At 37.7% G+C, this 21,578-nt stretch overlaps 2 protein-coding genes across 22 annotated transcripts in view; one reads left to right on the top strand and one right to left on the bottom strand.

Moving 5' to 3' along the window:
* The window catches only part of REV3L (REV3 like, DNA directed polymerase zeta catalytic subunit), a 177,994-nt gene that overhangs the window by 154,243 nt on the left and 2,173 nt on the right, over positions 1 to 21,578 (top strand). For 15 of the 16 annotated variants that reach the window (XM_086317268.1, XM_086317275.1, XM_086317267.1 and 12 more), the window contains 6 exons: positions 3,790 to 3,899; positions 8,908 to 9,022; positions 13,253 to 13,390; positions 15,452 to 15,642; positions 16,423 to 16,669; positions 18,312 to 18,521. In XM_086317268.1, coding sequence (XP_086173394.1) covers positions 3,790 to 3,899; positions 8,908 to 9,022; positions 13,253 to 13,390; positions 15,452 to 15,642; positions 16,423 to 16,669; positions 18,312 to 18,521 — 1,011 coding nt within the window. Of the gene's footprint in view, positions 1 to 3,789; positions 3,900 to 8,907; positions 9,023 to 9,285; positions 9,421 to 13,252; positions 13,391 to 15,451; positions 15,643 to 16,422; positions 16,670 to 18,311; positions 18,522 to 21,578 lie in introns of those variants that run through there. The other variant, XM_086317278.1, reaches the window with a different exon arrangement.
* Positions 1 to 21,578, bottom strand: part of SLC60A2 (solute carrier family 60 member 2) — a 96,354-nt gene that overhangs the window by 20,597 nt on the left and 54,179 nt on the right. Inside the window, exon 4 of one of the 6 annotated variants that reach the window (XR_015132839.1) lies at positions 3,530 to 3,612. Coding sequence is in view for 5 of the 6 variants with exons in the window: in XM_086317283.1 (XP_086173409.1) it covers positions 18,500 to 18,588 (89 nt within the window). In the remaining variant the exon portion in view is untranslated. Of the gene's footprint in view, positions 1 to 2,590; positions 3,613 to 9,268; positions 9,410 to 16,668; positions 17,152 to 17,293; positions 18,589 to 21,578 lie in introns of those variants that run through there. The other 5 variants (XM_086317286.1, XM_086317285.1, XM_086317287.1 and 2 more) reach the window with 5 other exon arrangements.

Genomic DNA, 21,578 nt, shown 5'->3' on the forward strand with positions numbered 1-21,578 from the left:
TGATCTGTTCAAAATAATAATAGCAAAAAAAGTATTTGATTAGGTATGTTTTTATATATGTACATTTGTATAACTAAAATGAATGACAAATGGTACAAGGACTGGGAGGAACAGATTAGGATTCTTTCATTTTAAAGTACTCACACTACCTATGAAGTGGTTTAGTGGGTTTTGAAAATGGTGTCTTGAAAGTAAATATAAATACTGCAAGATTTTGGGCAACCACCATAAAAAGTTTTTTAAAAAGAAATATAACTAATGTGTAATATAAAATAGTCAAACCAAAAAAGCAGTAAAAGAGTGGAAATTAAAAATAGGAACAAAGCAAAGGCAACATCGAAAATAAAGAAAATCAGGAAGAACATAGTTGAACTCAACAACACAATAAAAGGGCATTTACAAACGACTTCATCCAAAAACAGCTGAATACATATTCTCCAGCTCACAAGGAGCATGTAAGATAGACCACATTCTGGACCATGAAATATACCTTAATAACTTTAAAAGAATAGATTATATAGTGTATTCTGCTTTCAGATCAGAATTGAATTAAACTAGAGATCAATAATGGAGAAGGCAATGGCACCCCACTCCAGTACTCTTGCCTGGAAAATCCCATGGGCGGAGGAGCCTGGTGGGCTGCAGTCCATGGGGTCGCGAAGAGTCGGACACGACTGAGAGACTTCACTTGGACTTTTCACTTTCATGCATTGGAGAAGGAATGGCAACCCACTCCAGTATTCTTGCCTAGAGAATCCCAGGGACGGGGGAGCCTGGTGGGCTGCCATCTATGGGGTCGCACAGAGTCGGACACAACTGAAGCGACTTAGCAGCAGCAGCAGAGATCAATAACAGAAAGATAGCTGGAAAATTCCCCAAATACTTGAGATTAAATAGCCAATTTCTAAATAACAGGTCAAAGAAAAAAATCTCAAAAGAGAAATTTTTAAATTATTTTGAACTAAATGAAAATACAATTTATCAGTTTGTGGAGATCAGCAAAAACAGTACTTAGAAGGAAATTTATAGATTGAATGCATCTAAGCTTGATCTGAAAGGATACAAGCACGCCAGTGTGCACTGCAGCACTGTTTACAATAGCCAAGACATGGATGCAACATAACTGTCCATTGGCAGGAAAACGGATAAAAAAGATGTGGCACGTATATACTATGGAATATTACTCAGCCGTTAAAAAAGTGAAATAATTCCATTTAGCACAGCATGGATGAATGTAGAGGCTGTCATCCTGAGTGAAGCAAGTCAGAGAAGGAGAAATATTGTATGACATCCTTTATATGTGGAATCTAAAAAGAAATGATACAAATGAACTTACCTACAAGACTTATTAGAAAACAAACTTTTATGATTGCCAGGGGGAAGGAATAGTCGTGCACATACTGCTATATTTCAAATGGATAACCAACAAAGACCTACTGTATAGTATATGGAACTCTGCTCAATATTATGTGGCAGCCTGGATGGGAGGGTAGTTTCGGGAAGAATGGATACATGTATATGTATTGCTGGGTCCCTTTGCTGTTCACCTGACACTACCACAGCATTGTTAATCAGCTATATCCCAATACAGAGTAAAAAGTTAAAAAAAAAATACACCAAGCACAATACCCTCAACATCTCCATGTTGCTGCATATGGCAAGATTACCTTCTTTTGTATAGCTAAATAATATTTTATCATATATAAACTACATTTTCTTTATCCATTCATCCATCATGGACACTTAGCTTGTTTCCATGTCTTGACTATTGTAAGTAATGCTGCAGTGAACATGAGGATATAGGCTTCTTTTCCAGTTAGAGTTTTTGTTTCCTTCAGATAAATACCCAGAGGTGGAATTGCTGCATCATACTTTCAATTTTTGGAAGAACCTCCATGCTGTTTTCTATAGTGGCTGCACCAATTTACATTTCCACCAACAGTGCACAAGGGTTCCCTTTTCTCCACATCGTTACCAGCATTCTTTTCAGAGAATTTTTACTTTAAATATTTTTCTTATTATGACTTTTCAGGATCCCAACCATTGGCTAAATTATGAAACCAATTAATTTTTCTTCTTTTTAAATCCATTCTCTTAGCCCTGTAATCTTATTTATTAGGAACTGTTACACAAAGTAGCAGAATCAGTTTTAATGTAATTCCCACTCGTTTCTTCTCCTCCAGTGCTCGACTGTGCCCCTCGCTCTCATGCCTGAGTTCTTCATAGAGCATGGACCTCAGGGCCAGCTGCAAAAGTTCTGACTCTTCCGGGTGTAGTTTAAATGGGTCAGAGTAGATGGCAGGAGGAAGACATTTAGGATCAGTGTATGTGTGTATTTATTTGTATGTGTAGATCTCAAAATCATATTTGACTCTAATTCTGGATGGCTTGCCCATTTAGCTATTTGCTATCACATATTTTTATCTTGTGAAAGTGGCAAAAGACAGACTGAATGTTTTATTTAAACTTGAATTTCAATTAGATGACATGATTGATTCTTTTAATGTATTAGGTTGTAGTTCATATTCTCAAGGTTTTCTAATGCACAAAAGGTCTCAACAGGATTTATGATCTTAATTTAAAAACCAAATTAAGTTTCTGTGATCAGTTTATTTATTCCTTTGTTCATATACTTAATATTTCCTTTGTAAACATCTTTAAACAGCCTTTTAATTATTAATAAATCCTGCATTTAGTTCATATAATTCATATTTTACAGTAAAATGGGAAAGATCATTATAAATACTGTTTGCAAAAGAAAAAGTACATAATTCTTACTTTAAAACTTTAAAAAGTAATGTTCCATTTATGCTGAACAGCAGTTTCCCTAGCCTTTAGCTTTAATGAGTTTAATAAATGAAGCAGCAGTGCTATACTAGCCTCCTTAATTTATTTAACTATGAAATATAATTAGCTTGCTGCTTGTATTTGTCAAGATCCATCATCTTTTTTGCTATGTCAGCTTATGCCATTATCGTTGTTAAAACTCACCAATCACCAATGAAAGAACCCTTGTTAGACATATATCTGCTTACCTGATTTAAATTGAACACTGTGATATATTTTTCATCATATAATCATGCATTTTTGCTTGCATTCAGTATTAATATAAAAATTATGTATAACCAATCACTGATATTTAGGTTCAGCATAAACTTTTTTAAAATTTATTTTAATTGAAGGCTAATTACTGCACAAGATTGTAGTGGTTTTTGCCATACATTGACATGAATCAGTCATGGGTGTACATGTGTCCCCCATCCTGAACCCCCCTGCCTCCTCCCTCCCCATCCCATACCTCAGGGTTGTCCCAGTGCACGGGCTTTGAGTGCTTTAATGATACTGAAAGAAATTATTATAACACTCCAACAGAAAAAATTTGAAAGATATACATGCACACACATGCATATACACAGTGTGGTCTCCTGTTGGTATAAAGGCATATTAGAAAGTCCTTGAATAAATAAGGTTTATTCTTCTAGGATCAAATATAGCTATCCTTGTATACAGTGCAGACCATTATACTTACTGATACACTCACACAGGCAAGTCTGTATATTGATCGGTTTCTTCTTTTAAATTATTCATCCATCCCATTTTCTTCTTGAGTACCTGAAGAAGGAATAATGAATGGCACTGGTGACTATTTTGTTTTCTTTTCAGTGTTCTTTTCTCCTTGTTTCAGTTTTAGAAATATTCAGTAATGAAAATTAAGTATTATACATTAAAGCCTATTGTCTTATACTAAACTATATTAAGAAATTTTTTCCTATGTGTTTGTACCAACAGGTTGGTGATAGTATTGTTCACAAAGCCAGAGAAACTTTGGAACGAGCTATTAAACTGGTGAATGATACCAAGAAATGGGGTGCCAGGGTTGTATATGGTGATACTGACAGGTAATGAACTTTCTGTTTTGTAGTTGTCCTTTTGCATCTCTTCAGATATTCATTTCAGTGTTTGAAATGCCTTAAGGGTAATCCTTCCTAAGAATAGAATTCTACCTAAGTTCTCTCCAGTTTTTGTGAGCCGCAGACTGTGAAGATTCCCATGGCATCTCTCCAGGTAGCAAGTATGTAGATGTGATGGTGCGTTAGTTGTGTCCAATTCTTTGCAACCCTCTGGACTGTAGCCCACCAGGCTCCTCTGTCCATGGGATTCTCCAGGCAAGAATACTGGAGTGGGTTGCCATTTCCTTCTCCAAGGGATGGATGTTCCCAACCCAGGGATCAAATCCACATCTCCTGCATTGGCGCAGGTGGATTCTTTACTGCTGAGCCATCTGGGAACCCTTAAGTATTTAGATAGGGATCTGTAAAAACTGTATATACAGGAGTCTAGTCTGTTTAAAGAAAGAGTTTTTAATGTGAAGAATTCCTCAGATAGCTGCAGGTCTCTGAATTTAAATATATATCTTAAAATAATCAAACTGTTTTGGAAAAACAGTTGCCAAAGGTAAGAGTGGTTCACTTTTCACTGGGCCCCAAAATCTGTTGCCCTTCTTATATAAACAGTTCATATAGGTAAATACAGTTTTCACTTTTGATTCCAGAGGCTCACAGACTTCCTAAAGCCCATCATCTATGAGCTGACAAAGGATAGGACTGCCTTTGAATCCTAAAAATAACCTCAACCTGGCTTACTTTGATATTTTTCAGGGCCCAGTTATTTATGTAATATCCTATTTATATGACTTAATAAAATTTTTCTAGAATATAGGGGTTATGCAAGTTTCTTGGAGTCTGAAATTTTCTTTTCATATTAAAGGCTTAAAGTCACAGTGATAATTCTAAGAGCATTTGCTTCAGGAGCTCTGATCACTTTACAGTGCAGTGGACCAATCAGAAATAATGCTTCTAATCAGTGAAAATAGCTTCCAGCTAATCTTTAAACAGCATTTAATCTTCTCCAGTTTTTTAGTGCACATAAAATCAGCATAATCATATTAATGCTGAATAAGACCTTGTTTTCACATAGCAGCTGTTTCATTATCAACAGGTGGGGATAGTTTCAAGTTATCCAGGCCCTATTTATCCACAGTCTCTACTGTTCCCCATCAAAAGCCACTCCTCACTTTGAGTATTTTACTGCTCTGTAAAACCACTTCTGCTGAGAGGTCTAGCAAAATAAAAATTACTAGGACACAATTTTCCAGAGCTCCTCACAAAATAATTAGGGAAGAGGAGAAAAACTTTAAAATACTGAATTTAATTCAGGGTCTTAAATGTCAGTGGTTGACAGCACACACCCAGAATCAGAAATTGGCATGATTCTGATTATACTTATGTTGTTTAGCCTTTAAGATTTTTAGGAAATCAGACAAATCAAAAAACACGGACTTAGAATATCAGGCTGGAAGAGGACTTTTGGGTCAGAGTTTCCATGTGGCTGGAAGAAAATCCTAGGAGGCCCATTCTCAGGTGCTCCTTAGGAGCAGATTCCCCTGGAGTAAGAAGTGTGTCTGAGATCACCCAACTAGTAAGACATAGAGCTCAGACGGTAAAGAGACTGCCTGCAATGCAAGAGACCAGGGTTTGGTCCCTGGGTCAGGAAGATCCCCTGGAGAAGGGAATGGCTACCCACTCCAGTATTCTTGCTGGAGAATTCCATGGACAGAGGAGCCTGGTGGGCTACAGTTCATGAGGTCATAAAGTGCCAGTCGTGACTGAGCAACTTTCATTACTACATCAGATATCACAGGTTCTTTTTATGATTCTAATCAATGAAATGTATTTGCAGTATCATTAGAACTTTTGATCACCATTCACCGTCTGATTCATCCAGTAATGCTTACTGAAATATACTGAATGAGGACACTTTACTCTAGGGCATGCATTCTCAATGGTAGTAACATTGCCCCAACAGAGTACAAATCGGTCTTTGAGGAGCAAATCACTTAGATAGTGTGGTGGATCTGGGCCCCACGAAGATCAGCTGTACCCAACAATATTTTATTCCTTATTGATTACTTTCTCTTGTTAAATTTACTTTTTTAACTTCTTTTTTTTTTTTGGAGCAGACAATAATGATACCATAGTGAGAAGTACTGCTCTAGGGATAACAGATGAATGCTTGATGGAAGCAAAGAGTTCTTTACCAAGAGTGAGATGTGGAGTCTCTTTCTAGCTATGCTCCTAACTGATTGCATGGCCATCAAAAAGTCACTTGAGCCTCTCTCAGACTATCATCAGACCACATCTGATACATGATGATGAATGACCATTGGCTCCCTCCAATTTCAAGACTGCTGATTTTGTGAATCTTGGAGTCTAGCTAAGGGAGACCAGTTACCAAAGCATCAAAATTACTCTGTCAGAAAGGGTGTTTCTTTCTCAAGAGCAGATATAATTGTGGTTCTCAACAATATTTGTCCCATCTTAGTGGGACAGACCTACTTCCATCAGCTATTGAAGCTCTCTCTAGTAGTGGTTCTCAGGCAGGATAGGGAAGGACGTTTGACAATATACGCGTCCAGGGCAGCAGGACGGTGCTGGGGAACTAGAGCAAAGAGTCCCTCAGGAAATTCATCTGTGTGTAATTGAGAAAAGGCCTCCTGGGTGATTCTAATACCCCACTCAGCTCTCCATCCCATGTGAAATGACAACCACTCCTTTAAGACAGTCTCTCTCTGTAGGCTAGTCGCCTTAATTCTGTTAAGTGACCAAAAATTCCCATTAATCCTGGTCAGCTCCCTTGAAGCTTAGCTTCAACTATAACTGGCCAAAAGAGTATAGATGAACTCAAGTAAATTTACTGACACTGCTAGAGAAAATCTCAAATACATATATATACTATTGTAATAACTTTTAACATGTAAAGTATTTATAACTTTAATTTTTTTATCAGCTGTATCAAGATACAGTTTTTAACAAAGTACACAGTATATATAGTTCAGCACACAAAATGTATAGACACATATAATCAGCTGCCACCCGACTCAAGATACAGAACATTCTGTCCCTGTTGAAGTTCTGCCGTGCTCCACTGCAGTCAGTCCCTCGTTTTCATCCCATACCCCTAGGCAACCATTTACCTGATTTCATTTACCACAGCTTAGTTTTAAGTATAATAATTGTTTTTTTTTTAAGTTTGGTATTTACATCTAAACTAAAACATACCCTTAGCATATGATTCAACAGTACTACTCTCGATATATACCTAAGAGAAATGAAAGCTTCGGTCCACATAAATCCCTGATGCAACTCTTCATTGTAGTTTTATTGATGGTCCAAAACTGCAGTCCAGATGTTCATCAATGGATGAATGAACAAATGTGACATATCCATAAGAGAATACTATTCAGCATTAAAAAGGAACCAGTGTTACTTCAGCAATATGGGTCTATCTCAAAATTATGTTGAGTAAAAGAATCCCGACAAGTATATTAGCTTTGTATACTATGTAAAATTCTTGAAAAAAGCAAACTTATAGTAACTGAAAGCAGGTTGTGTTGCCTGGGATCCAAAGTGGAGTAGAGAATTATTGCAAAGGAATACAAGGGAACTCCATGGGGTCATGAAAATGTCCTATATCTTGACTCTGGTGGTAGTTACACAGATGTATTAGTTTTCTAGGGCTGTCACAGATCTGGTGGTTTAAACACAGAAATTTACTCTCACAGTTCTGGCTGAAGCCCAGGATGGAGGCGTGCGTTAGCAGGTGTGCTTTCTCCTGAAGCCTCTCGGCTTGCCTTGCAGGTGGCCACCTCTTACTTTGCCCTCACATGCCCTTTCCTCCCTTCACGTGCAGCCTTGGTATTTCTTTGTTTAGTTTCCTCTTACAAGGATACCAGATTAGGCTCACCCTAACCACCTAAATTAGAGCCACATTTTAACTTAATCATCTCTTTTAAGGCCCTGTCTCCAAGTATAGTCACGTTCTGAGATACTGGGGGTTAGGGTTTCAAAATAGGACTTTAAGGGACACAGTTCAGCCCATCACAAGTCTTACACATTTGTCAATATTCGTGAACTATACACTTAAAGTATATTCATTTCATTATATGCAAATTGTATCTGTATATACTACTGGTGGGATTATACATCAGAAATAGCTTTCTGCAAAAAAAAAAAAAGCTTTCTGGAATTCAGTTTCACATTATGTTTCAGAAAATATTTTTAGTGTATACCATTTATCTGGAAATTCCACTTTTAGGAATTTATTCTAAAGACATAGAGTGTGTGCCATGTTTACTATTACATATGAAATATTAGAAAAAAATTTAATGACAATATCCATACATTGAAATACAGAACTGTTAAAATAATGTAAAAGAACTAAATGTGGGGAAATGTTCATAATACACTATTAAATGAAAGGGGAAAGTTATCAAACTTTATGATCTGTGATCCCAAATGAGAAAAGATTTACAGATGGACACAAAAGATATACAGATTTTCTGGTGTCTTTGATCTGAGCAGTGAGATTATAAGTGGCTGTTCTCTTTGTGCCTTTTAGTGTTTTCTGACTGTTCTTCGGTGAACAAGTTTTATGTATGTGTGTTCTTTTCTAAGTTGGGTGGTTCTGAAAGGAAATCTTCTCCCATATCACAAGTAAATTTTCCATTTCTTTATAATCACATCTTTTATTTTGTGACTGACATAACTGTGTGTCATAAAAAGCCGTAAATGTATAGGAATGACTCAGGACCTTCTTGGCAGCTGTGCTAACTGGTCTGTGTGTAGCTAAACTAGAAACATTAGATACTTTAAGGATCTGTAACAAGATATATCATGGGTACACAAGGCAAGGGTGATAAAACAAGAAAGCTCAGACAGGAAACAACTTAGTAAGGAAGAGTAAGGGGAAGGGTTTTCCCTGGTATTATAGTATTAGGCAGGAAAATTACTATTGATGAGAATTTGTTGCAACTTCCTTATTACTCTACTCTATTTTTAATCCTCTTAGTATGTTTGTGCTACTGAAAGGAGCCACTAAGGAGCAGTCTTTTAAGATTGGGCAAGAAATTGCTGAAGCTGTAACTGCTACCAACCCTAAACCAGTGAAATTGAAGTTTGAAAAGGTAAGAGAAACGTAATACTAAAAATGACTTATAAAATTCGCATACCTTCTAGAGATTTCTGATTTCTTAATACATTTTCAGGGTATACAGGTCTGTGAAAGTGTTAAATTTAAAGTATTTTTCCATTAGTTTGGTATCATTTTCACAAAAATTTTTTTAGTAATATCTGATATAAAGAAATGAAAAGACTGTTCGACTTAACTATCAATGTGCAGCCCCAAACTTCATGGTATAAAACAAGCAGCATTTTGTTACGCTCCCAGATTTTATGGGCCAGGAATTCAGAAAGGGTACAGCTGGATGGCATGTCTCTGCTCCACGACGTCTGGATCCTCAGCTGACAGCTCAGGGCTATTCTGGGAGAATGTGATGCTGTGGACATTCAGCCTGTGTAGCAAAGTGAAGAGCATGGTGTCCTGAGAAACTACCAGTGGACATGAGATTTTACCTGAAATAGATTACAGGCCTAAACATAAAAGCAAAACCTGTACAACTGCTCAAAGAAAACAAACCATCTGTTAAGAATTGTGATGCATATGTTCATGAATATTGGTCTGTAGTGGTTTTGTTTTTGTTTTTGTTTTCTGCTTGTATTGTCTTTGCTTTGGGGACAGGGTAAAAAAAAAAGCTGACCTCATGAGTTGGAAGTTCATCCCCCTACTTTAGTATATACAGGTTAGCTTGGCATTCAAGACACTCTGTAACCTGGTCGCAAAGAATCATGACTGAGCACCACCACCACAAGATATCAAAATCTGAAGCTAAACTGGTGCTTTGAGAGAAATTTATATATTTAAAGTGCTTATATTAAAAATTTGTTTAAAATTAGTGATTCACGTTTGTAAATTAACAAGACAGGAAAAGAGAAGCAAACTAATCCCAAAGGAAGGAAATAATAAAGAGTGGATGTTAATGAAATGGTTCTTCAGAAAGTTCTATAAATGGTTAAACCGCTAGCTAGAATGATCAAGGGTTAACATAAATTATCAATATCAAAAATAAAAGGTGGGATGTTACTAGAGTTTACAGATACCAAAATCATTTCAGTTCAGTTCAGTTCAGTCGCTCAGTCATGTCCGACTCTTTGCGACCCCATGAATCGCAGCACACCAGGCCTCCCTGTCCATCACCAACTCCCGGAGTTCACTCAGACTCACGTCCATCGAGTCAGTGATGCCATCCAGCCATCTCATCCTCTTTGTCCCCTCCTCCTCCTGCCCCCAATTCCTCCCAGCATCAGAGTCTCTTCCAGTGAGACAACTCTTTGCGTGAGGTGGCCAAAGTACTGGAGTTTCAGCTTTAGCATCATTCCTTCCAAAGAAATCCCAGGGCTGCCGGGAGAAATATCAATAACCTCAGATATGCAGATGACACCACTCTTATGGCAGAAAGTGAAGAGGAACTCAAAAGCCTCTTGGTGAAAGTGGAGAGTGAAAAAGTTGGCTTAAAGCTCAACATTCAGAAAACGAAGATCATGGCATCCGGTCCCATCACTTCATGGGAAATAGATGGGGAAACAGTGAAAACAGTGTCAGACTTTATTTTTGGGGGCTCCAAAATCACTGCAGATGGTGACTGCAGGCGTGAAATTAAAAGACACTTGTTCCTTGGAAGGAAAGTTATGTCCAACCTAGATAGCATATTCAAAAGCAGAGAGAGACATTACTTTGCCAACAAAGGTCTGTCTAGTCAAGGCTATGGTTTTTCCACTGGTCATGTATGGATGTGAGAGTTGGACTGTGAAGAAGGCTGAGCACCAAAGAATTGATGCTTTTGAACTGTGGTGTTGGAGAAGACTCCTGAGAGTCCCTTGGACTACACAGAGATCCAACCAATGAAGTATAAATAATTCATGCCAGTAAATTTGGTAACTTCAGAGAAATGGACAAACTCATTGACAATCACAAATTTTAAAACTGACATGAGAAGAGAACCTGAATTATTAAAGATATTTAAGTTATAATTGAAAATCTTCCCTCCCCCATAAAATTTCTGGACTAGACTGCTTCACTGATGAATTTTATCAACCTGCTAGCCCACCAGGCTCCTCTGTCCATGTGATTTTCCAGGGAATCTTCCCAAACCAGGGATCCAGCCCATCTCCTGCAATGGCAGGCAAACTTAACACTGTGCCACTTGGGAATCCCTGTTCATAGTCAGTATTCCTTTTTCTCCATCAGGGCAGCTGAAAGCCGGCTCCTCTTACAGGTTCCCTTGCAGGACCCCTAGGCACTCCCATACGTGTGTGTGCTCAGTCATGCTTGACTCTTTGCATCCCATGGATTATAGCCCGCCAAGCTCCTCTGTCCATGGGATTCTCCAAGCAAGAATAGTGGAGTGGGTTGCTTTTTCCTCTTCCAGGGGGTCTTCCTGACCCAGGGATCAAATCTGAGTATCCTGCGTTGCAGGCAGATTCTTTACCACTGAGTCACCAGGGAAGCAGCAGCTACCTGGGAATCTTGTGCTTCAGTGATAATGATCTATAGGTTATTTAGAAGTGTGCTGTTTAAGTTCCAAATATTTAATATTTTCAGATATCTTTCTGTTACTAATTTTAATTCCATGTGGTGAAAGAACATAGTCTATATAATTTCAGTGCTTTTAAATTTGTTAAAGTTCATTGTTTGGTCTAGCATATGGTCTCTTTTTTTTTTTGGACTCTACTGGGTCTTTGCTGTGACCATGCAGCCTTCCTCTGTCTGCGGCCAGCTGGGGCTACTCTCTAGTTGCAGTGCACGGGCTGCCCATTTTGTCGTCTTCTCTCGTTGTGGTGCACAGGCTTTAGTAGTTGCTGCACGTGGGCTCCTGAGCGTAGGCTCTGGAGTTGTGGCACGTGGGATCTTCCTGAACCAGGGATGGAACCGATGTCTGCTGCATTGCAAGGTGGATTCTTAACCACTGGACCACCTAGGAAGCCCAGCATGTTCCCATGTGACCTTGAAAATCCCTGTGTATTCTGGTTATTGGGTGGAATGGTCTACAGTAACACTTAGGTTAATTAATAGTGTTGTTGAAGCCAACAGTAACAATTTTGCTGACTTTGTCAATTTCTAGGAGAGAGGGCCAAAGTATCAAATACAATCACAGATTTGCCTGTCTCTTGCTTTTAGTTCTGCCAGTTTATATTTCATGTATTTTGAAGTTTTCTTACTAGCTATATATACATTTATGATTATTTATCTCCTTGATGAACTGACATTTTTATCTTTGATAATATCCCTTGTCTGGAAATCTACTTTTTCTGATATTATATAGCAACTCCAGCTTTGTTTTGATTAGTATTAACAAATATATATTTTTTTCTAACCTTTCTATTCTTTTTTATTTAAAATAGATTTCTAGTAGAAAGCATATTGTCGCATCTCTTTGATGGGATCTAATCTGATCATTACTGCTTTTTACAAGTTACATTTTCTTTTCACATTTTCTAACACCATTTTTACACTTTTTACACCACCTACATTTAATGTGATTACTGATACAGCTTGGGGCAGAAGAAAGGACCAGTTTGGTAATGTAAAAAGGGGTGGAGACACACACCCATTCACCCAGGAATTCCGCTTCAAGGAATTTATCTTTTGGATTAATCCATGCAAGGTTGTTCACGGGAACACTATTTGTAATTCCAAAAGATTGAAAACATCCTAAATGATGCAGAGTAGGTAACTGGTTACAAAATTTATTATACCCTCATAAAATGGACTGCTATGTAGCTACAAAACAAAATGAACTTTCTATTGAGAATGGACTTCTCTCCAAGATAATTACCAAATGAAGCAAGCAAAGTGCAGAGTGAGGTAGAAGGTAAGCTACCCTATGTGTATAAGTACATTTACTTGGAATATCTCTGGAAGAACATACAGGAAATCAGTAACAAAGGATTCCTCTATGGAGGGGACGGTAGACTCTTTATTGTATATTCTCTTGTAACTTTTTAATTTGTACCATATGTAGGTGTCACTGAAATTTTTTAATTCTTTAAAGAGATATGGTTGACTCTGAAAGCAGTCAGCTGAAGAAGGAGCAGAATTGGTAGTGCAAGTAAAGACAACTCATTTTGTGTGCTCTGTCCTCCAAGTGTCGCTCATGAATTTGTTGGGCCCTGAGCCATATTTAGAATTTTCTTAAAATTGACATCTGGTTAGAGAGAGAAAAAGGCATATAAAAATAAGATGTTTGTGGTTGGGGGAAGAGTGCTTATAGAGAGACATTTTATTAATTTCATCACAGGTATATTTGCCCTGTGTCTTACAAACAAAAAAGAGATATGTGGGTTACATGTATGAAACACTTGATCAAAAGGACCCAGTATTTGATGCAAAAGGAATAGAAACAGTGAGAAGAGATTCCTGCCCTGCTGTTTCTAAGGTAAGTGTTTTATCTGTCTTGTTTTCATCTTTTAGAAATAAATGGCAAAGAAAGTGGTAAACATCCTTAAGCAAATATCTAAGTGGAAGAACTGTATAGACTGTATGACTATGTCTAACTAAAGAGAAACTGTATGATTTTTTGAGTTTCATTTCTAATGAAAGCAGCTTATTTAAGTCCTTACCTTTTACACAGTTGCTAAAAAGTAACACTTGAACTTGATAAAAATTTCCTGCCTAATCATCTAGAGTTGATATGATACTTTATCATGTGGCAACACCCAAAAGCTGTGAAGCAGGATAAAGAAGAGAAAGTGAACAGAGAAATTTCATAAGTAAAATAATCCATCTGAGATTAACTGAAATTGTTTACTTGGGTTACCAAATACAAGTTAGGAAGATTTCTGAACACTGGTACTATAAATTACCCAAATTTCTCAACCACAGTAATTTTAGTCATAGTATTTTTTATTTTTTTTCTTTATTCAGGCCCATATTTGTTCTGTAACAAACCAAAAATAATTACTGTCAATCTCTTATGCTTTTAATGCTGTCATAAAACTCAGTGTGTATAGAGTAGGAAATGGCAGCCCACTCCAGTATTCCTGCCTGGATAATTCTATGGACAGAGGAGCCTGGTGGGCTACAGTGCATGGGGTCTCATGAGTCATACATGACTAAGTGACTTTCACTTTCAAAAGAGAGAATGAGAAAGAAAAGAAAAAATCATCTAACAGTCACAGATTTGGTTCTGAAGGACAACTGTTACAATTTCTAGAGAAGATCAGAGTTTTTAGTACTCATGTATAGGCTTTTTCCTTTCCTGTGTAGTATTAAAGGACAAAGTTGAAAGAGTATTCTGTATGTCTATGAAAATCAAAGTGCATTCCAAATATTTGATATTTGATCCCACAGGGATTGACTTATTAGTACTTGCCCAGCTTTGTGAAAAGTGCATGATGCACCAGGTCCCTTTGGGGCACATGCAGTCTCATAGAAAAGAGCAGCCTTTCAGGATCAGGAACTGCGGTTTCATGGTAGAGAAGTTTTATAATGGACATCAAAAATATTTTGGAAAACAAATTGTGTTCAAAATTTAAAAATAAATGAGAAATGTATGCCTTAAAAAGACACAAAACCAAAGTCTCAACTCCTTGCAGACTGCTGATTAGAAGCTTCAGGGATTCTCAGAACATAATTCTTTGTTTTGTGTGCTGTTTATACAAACAATTCAAGCATGTGCAATAAAGCTTTTCTCAAAGCAAAAAAAGTGTGTAGAGTGCTGTTCCGTTTATATCATATGAGAGCATTAAAAGCAGAAGATTGACAGTAATCAACCTATATGTCATATATGTAACATATAAATTTGAGATATATTTCATACTAGTTTCTGGAAGGATACTATCCAGTGCATTCTTTCTCTGAGGGAAGAATGGTAAATGGTACCTTAGCTAAGTTAGCAAACTTGTGTAAAATACATATGGGTTCCAGTACTCAAAATAAGATACAGAGCTTTCACCTGGAACTAATTTAAATTCATTCCAGTGTATGTCAGTCATTTTCCAGTAGAAATACTGTAGCACAGAAAATTCTGTCACAGTTTCTATTTACTGACATTATAAAAAGGCAAAAGACTGGCTTTTCTTTCACTGTTTGGTGATGTTTAAACTTCTTTCTGTCCACCTGAATCCAACCCTTTCTATAACAGAGTAAATAAAAAATAAGACATGAAAATCATGTCTGGCTTTCTGCCCTACAGTGCTCTTGGCTGTATAAGACAAATGTTTCATGCTGCTCATCACACACAGCACACATTTCATCTGCATGTCATTCCAATATGATTTTCCTCAAACTACATAATTCTATTTTTAGAAATAGCAAGCTAAATCTCCAAATAATTTCCATTTTCAATAATTTTTTATTATCCAGTCATTGTAAATAGCAGATTGTTTAGGTAGATCAGGAAGTTTTCTGGTAGTTATGTAAGTGAAAGTGTAACAGCAGTGATGAAATATATTAGAGGATATTTTACCTTTACGAGCATATCCATTTTCTTTTTAAGATACTTGAGCGTTCTCTGAAGCTGCTATTTGAAACAAGAGATATAAGTTTAATTAAACAATATGTTCAACGACAATGTATGAAGCTTCTGGAAGGAAAGGCCAGCATACAAGATTTTATCTTTGCCAAGGAATACAGAGGAAGTGCCTCTTACAAACCTGGTGCCTGTGTGCCAGCCCTGGAACTTACAAGGTAATGATGCGCACAGCAGCACAGCCCTCAGTACCTAGGAAGTGTGGTCCTGGGATTCTGAATGGTTTGGAGTAGATGAAAAGACCTAGTCCACAGGCACAGATACACAGTTGTCTGTTCTCCTGCCCACATGAAGCCTTAATAACATGAGTGGGTGACCCCCAAATACTGCAAGCTCTGAAGTAGAAAAAAGAGCTCCTCTTCTGGCCTTCCCTACAAAAACTAGATTCAGTGAAACTGTAATCTGTTACAGAGCTGGAAGTGATTGTTTTTCCTATATCAGAATCATGCTTCTGCTAAGTCATTTCAGTCGTGTCCGACTCTGTGTGACCCCATAGACGACAGGGCTCTGCCATCCCTGGAATTCTCCAGGCAAGAACACTGGAGTGGGTTGCCATTTCCTTCTCCATCGGAATCATAGGTAGTCCTTAATATTGATCCTACCACAGCAGTAAGGTGGTGTCATTCTAGAAGGAGATCAGCTGATCAGCTAAATTTTCTCTTATCTTTTAGATTTATGATAGTTAATTTAAACTAGTTGGTATCTCCCAACTCATACTGTTCTCCAGGTAACAGTAATTTACAGGGTAAGTTTGATTAAACTCTTAGAGCATATCCACTTGGTGCTAAGTGAAGTGTATATGGCTGTCAGAGTTAAACTACCTTTAAGGTTCCCCTTGTCAGTTTCTCATGGCTTCATTATTTAATTCTCATTTCATTTTCTGGAGAGATGCCTTCCATGACAGTCTTTGAGTGACTGTTTTATTTGGATTTAAATAGGAAAATGCTTACTTACGATCGGCGCTCTGAGCCTCGAGTTGGGGAGCGAGTACCATATGTCATCATTTATGGAGCCCCTGGAGTACCGCTTATCCAACTAGTAAGGCGCCCAGTGGAAGTCCTGCAGGACCCAACTCTGAGACTGAATGCCACTTACTATATCACCAAGCAAATCCTTCCACCCCTGGCAAGAATCTTCTCTCTTATTGGTATTGATGTCTTCAGCTGGTATCATGAATTACCACGGGTAAGCCTACTAAACAGTACCTATGCTATGACTCCATAGAGAATTCACTTAACATTTTCAGTAGAACTAAAGACTTTATTTACATGCTATCAGAGCAGAGCAAATCCTTTATTATCCTAAACCAACAAAGGCGCTATACTCTTCTGGTTTCATCTTTTACAAACACCTTCCCAGCTTCTGTCAGATTAGCCAAATTATAGAAGATTAAAATAAATCCCACAACTACTTCAGTGGTAAACACTTAACTATATCACAAACAGCAAATAAAAATGAAAGCAGAAATTCCTTCAAAATGGGTATTTAAGAAATATATAAGCTCTAGTAGCTAGACATAGTTCTATAGAGACCAGAGTAAAGAATATTAAAGTATCATTTTACTAAAATAAAACATGCAGTGTGAAATCTTACCAAAGGGAGTTTTGCCTGAACTCCTTTTTTCTTAGTTTATCCCCATCCGAACTCTGAAGGAACAGTTTGTGGTTCTGTAACAATCAGAGCTACATTTCTCTAGGAAAGTAGCAGTTGTTATCTGATGTTTACAATTAGGTCTGCTGAGTCATTTGCTCAGACTATGAAAGCCTGAGAGTATTCAGGAAAATTGATGTAAGTTTAATACTTAAATTGTTTTTACTTTCTCAGTATGCACTTAGGGCCTCAAGGAAAAGAAGCAGCTGGGAAACTGAGGGGGAAACTGTGCTTTAGTCTTTGCTGGCCAGCATCCGTAACGCTGGGCCCTGGCTCTGCTCCACAGAGCTATCAGTGTTTTTCATTGCATCAGTAGCAGGAGTGGCATTTATAAAAGGCTAACCTAATAACTTTTGTGCAGAGTGACTTGTAAGACACCAGGGGAATGCAGCAAGGGTATGATAGTAAGAGGATAATGTTATTTCAGTGTGAAGAGTATCAGAAGACAGATCTCTGAAACATTATCAACTTCAAAGAAGGAAGCTTAGGTGACATGTATCTAATTTCATTTGAAATGCTCCAGGTTTACTTTTGCTTGAATTTTGCACCTTAATGCCTAACAGGCTACTTTTTACCTTGCTTCCTTGGCCAAAACTGTGCAGTCTTAAACAGTATCCACTCTCAACCTGGATTTTCTCCTTTGTCCTCCCTGATCTCCTTTGCCCCCTATAATTTCATACATCTACATATTGCAACCAAAAAAAACCGAGTGACAAGAAACTATTTTTGTTTTTCATTGAAGTACAATTGACACACAATCTGATATTAGTTTCAACTATACAGTATAGTGATTTGACAATGAGATGATCACCATGATAAAATCTAGTTATCGTCTGTTACCATTTAAAGTTACTGCAATATTATTGACTTTATTTCCTAATCTGTATAATATATCCTGATGACTTATTTACAACTGGAAGTTTGTACCTTTCTAAGACCATTTTCCTCCCCCCCAAAAAGGAAAACAAAACAATATATCTGATGATATTAAGCTATAAAAGAAGGACTTTGTTCTTTTCTAAAGCCCCATTATCTAGAACCGTTCCAGATACATAGTAGCTATTCAGTATTTGTTCAACACCGGAAATAATGCCTTAGTGATCCTGTAATTAGCTTGAGAAGAGCCACACTGCTATAAAGCTGGCTTAGACTTATTTCTGAATTGATGCTTACATAGATCCAGAAGGCCACCAGCTCCTCTCGAAGTGAACTTGAAGGGCGGAAAGGCACTATTGCACAATATTTCACTACCTTACACTGTCCTGTGTGTGATGACCTGACTCAGCACGGCATCTGCAGTAAATGTCGCAGCCAGCCTCAGCATGTTGCAGTCATCCTCAACCAAGAAATTCGAGAGTTGGAACGTCAACAGGAGCGACTTGTAAAGGTACAGCCTTGTTCAATAGACCCAGAATCCCAAGCAGTCTGAGTCTTCAGGGAAATGTAGTCAACTCCTGAGGGAGGTGTAGTGTGAGATGTGAAAGTAGAGTAAGGATTCTAAGTTAATCAACTTCTAAAATCCTGAAAATAGCATAATTGAACTACTAAAAACTAATTGTGCTTATTAGAACCATAGAACTATACTGTCCAGCCATCCAGTTTCTTTTATAGCAGTATTTCTAAAAAAAGAAAATACTAATTGCTTTGTCTCCCATATCACTTACCATTCTCATAGAAATCTTGTTTTCTTAGAGAATTGCTAGTCAACTTGGAACGTTTGCAGTTCTTAATGACTGATTGTATCTCCTTATACCATCATGTTTCCAGTTAGATTTTTAGCTTTCAGGCAAGAGTAACAATCTTGTGGTAGAGTTTGTTTTGTCTTTAGATGAGCAACATATAAGGTTATTGAAATATTTTAAAGCCAACCTGATAGTTAAGAGGCAGTGTGATTCAGTGGAAAATGAATCCAGCTGATAGTAAGGACATCGGGTTTTCAGTCTGGACTCCATAGTATTGGCTGTGTCCCTGGCCCCAGATTTCTCAGAATGCAAATTGATGCTCATAGGTCCCTACTAGCTCTTCTGTTGTGAACTCTCCTTACAATCGCTCCTAGCAGCTCATCTGCTCTAAAGTAAACCAGCCACTAGTATGTAAAGGCCAGGCTCTGCACCATGCCCCTTCAAGGTAAAGAGGCTTTTGAACCAAGTCGGAGTGTCCACAGCCTCCTAGAAGACACTCCTAGCTGCCACGCAGGGCAACAGGACAGAAGCCATCTCTGGGGAGACTAGGCTGTTCAGAACTTGTATGCTTATAGAAGGAAAATTACGGACTGTTAGAGACTGTTTGCTCTACACCATCCTAGCCGCTGTTCTGCATTGGCAGAAAAAAGTTATATAGTGTATATAGCTAGTCATTCAGAATGCAGTAAATGAATTTCATTAAGGATGGTAGCATCTGAAAGGTATGATTTTATTGATGCAACCATAGAAACCTAGCTTATTGAAATGATAAATTGACTTTTCCCTCTCCCCATCCATCTACTAATTAGTTCTTAAATAAATAAGAACTTTTCTGCTTCTCTTCTATTATCATCCTATAGTCCAACCACCATTATTTCTCCCTAAACTCCTGCAGCAGCCTCACACTAATCCCCCTGCCATCCTGTCCATTCTCAGCACTGTGGCTCGAGCCTCCTCACCAGAGAGCAGGTGAGGACAGAGGCCCTGCCCTTCTCTCACTGCTGAGTCAGCTGTCCCTAGCTAGAGTCCAGCCCTTGCTGGTGGTCATACATATGTATTAAATGAGGAAACAGCTGCTTGCTGAATGCACAGTTAAAGCAGCAGTAAGTCACTGGAGTGATTACCAACCAATTTTTAGCCCATTTGTCCCAGTTTTTGTACCACCACAAAGTGGTGGTTGTAGTTAGTACAACCACTAGTAACCGGGTGTCCCTAACTTGTGGTTTTTGGGTTCCTACCCCAATGGCAGCAACTTGCCCTCCTAGAAAATTCCCTGTTGGCTTCTAGTAGAAGGTGCAGACATGGGCAGGGCCTCCAGAGCTCCCGAGTCCGAGGCAGCTCCCTGGACCTGTCCTCTGCCCCCAGCAACATACACTGTGCTAGTAAGTGCCATCAGTTCAACCAGAACCCTCGTTCAATATTAGATCTTATTTCTTATAAAAATGCAGTTTTAAAAGTAATGCTATTCATGAATAAGGGGTGGTTCATCATCTTTAAAGAGACATTTTAACTTTAGGATTGCTTTTTTCCTAAGATAATTAAAATGTGTGTCTCCTGTACATAAATAACCTGTAGGAATTCTCACAAAGCAGAAATTACAGGAGATAAAATAAGAAATTGTCAGAAACATTAGTAAACAGCTCTCATACCAAGACAAGTGATCAGAAATAAGTACAATTACTAAAGATCTAAACATTATAAGGTAAACCTTTTGATTATATATATCAAACTCTCTAACCTAATAATTAGAGAATATATCTTTCAAGTTATGGAAAACATTTATATGAAATGTTAAATAATTGACCATATCTTAGACTACAAAGAAAACCTTAATACATTTCAGAAAGTAGAAATATTACAAACATTTTATCAATACAATTCTATAAAGCTAGTAAACTCAGAAAACAAAATGATCCTTGTATTTGGAAATTTTAACACTTATTAAACAAACAGTACATACAAGATTCTAGACAGCCATGGCAGATCTCAGAGAAAAATTCATCACCTTAAACATTTAGTTATAAACATAAACAAAATTAAGCATCTGACTGAAAAGTTTTCAAAAATCTAGAAAGTAAGCCAAAGGATAACAAAAAAGAATCAATAAATAGTAAAGCAGGTTTTTGTTTGTTTGTTTCTTAAGCATCTGCTAAAAAATAAGTTTCTAGGTTGTGGTGTTTAAAGTTTTAAACATAACCTGTTCAGGGTTTAAATCACCAGTAAAGGATCTTGAAATTAAACATTAAGTTTAGCGAGACAAGTAATTCCATCCTGGTTTATCAGACAAGCACAGAGTGCATAAATATTTATCAGTTTGTTCTGGCACCTGGATGTAGCTGCAGGCAATGGAGCTGTGATACAGACATTCTATATTTAGAAGTAGCTTTAAGTCTCTTGGCAGAGATCTAATCGGTGAAAGTCTTCAGAAGAGAACAGCACATTCTCCAGAAAGCACACTGAAGTTTGGGGCTCTGAGCAGTTCGCTTGTAGCAGTATCATAATACCAGGTAGAGTAACCAGGGTGTTGAGAAAAATGGGCCCTGCAATCGACTGAAAAATATTGGGGCAGAGAACAAGTCGCCCTCCCCCCCCCCCCTCCCGCTGTGAGGCCTCTAAAACAGAAGCTATTAGATACAGACCAGAGAATTAACTAGAGCAGATCTGATTTCTCTCTTAAAAGGTAATTAGTATAACAGCAGCTAATTGCTATTCCTTTTTTAAATCACTTGGATAAACTGTTCACATTAAAAATCAGCCTGTAT

Source organism: Bos grunniens, chromosome 9 (genome assembly GCF_055505025.1).
Source record: "Bos grunniens cultivar Pamir isolate PY7600 chromosome 9, Bosgru_T2T1.0, whole genome shotgun sequence".
Taxonomy (NCBI): Eukaryota; Metazoa; Chordata; class Mammalia; order Artiodactyla; family Bovidae; genus Bos; species Bos grunniens.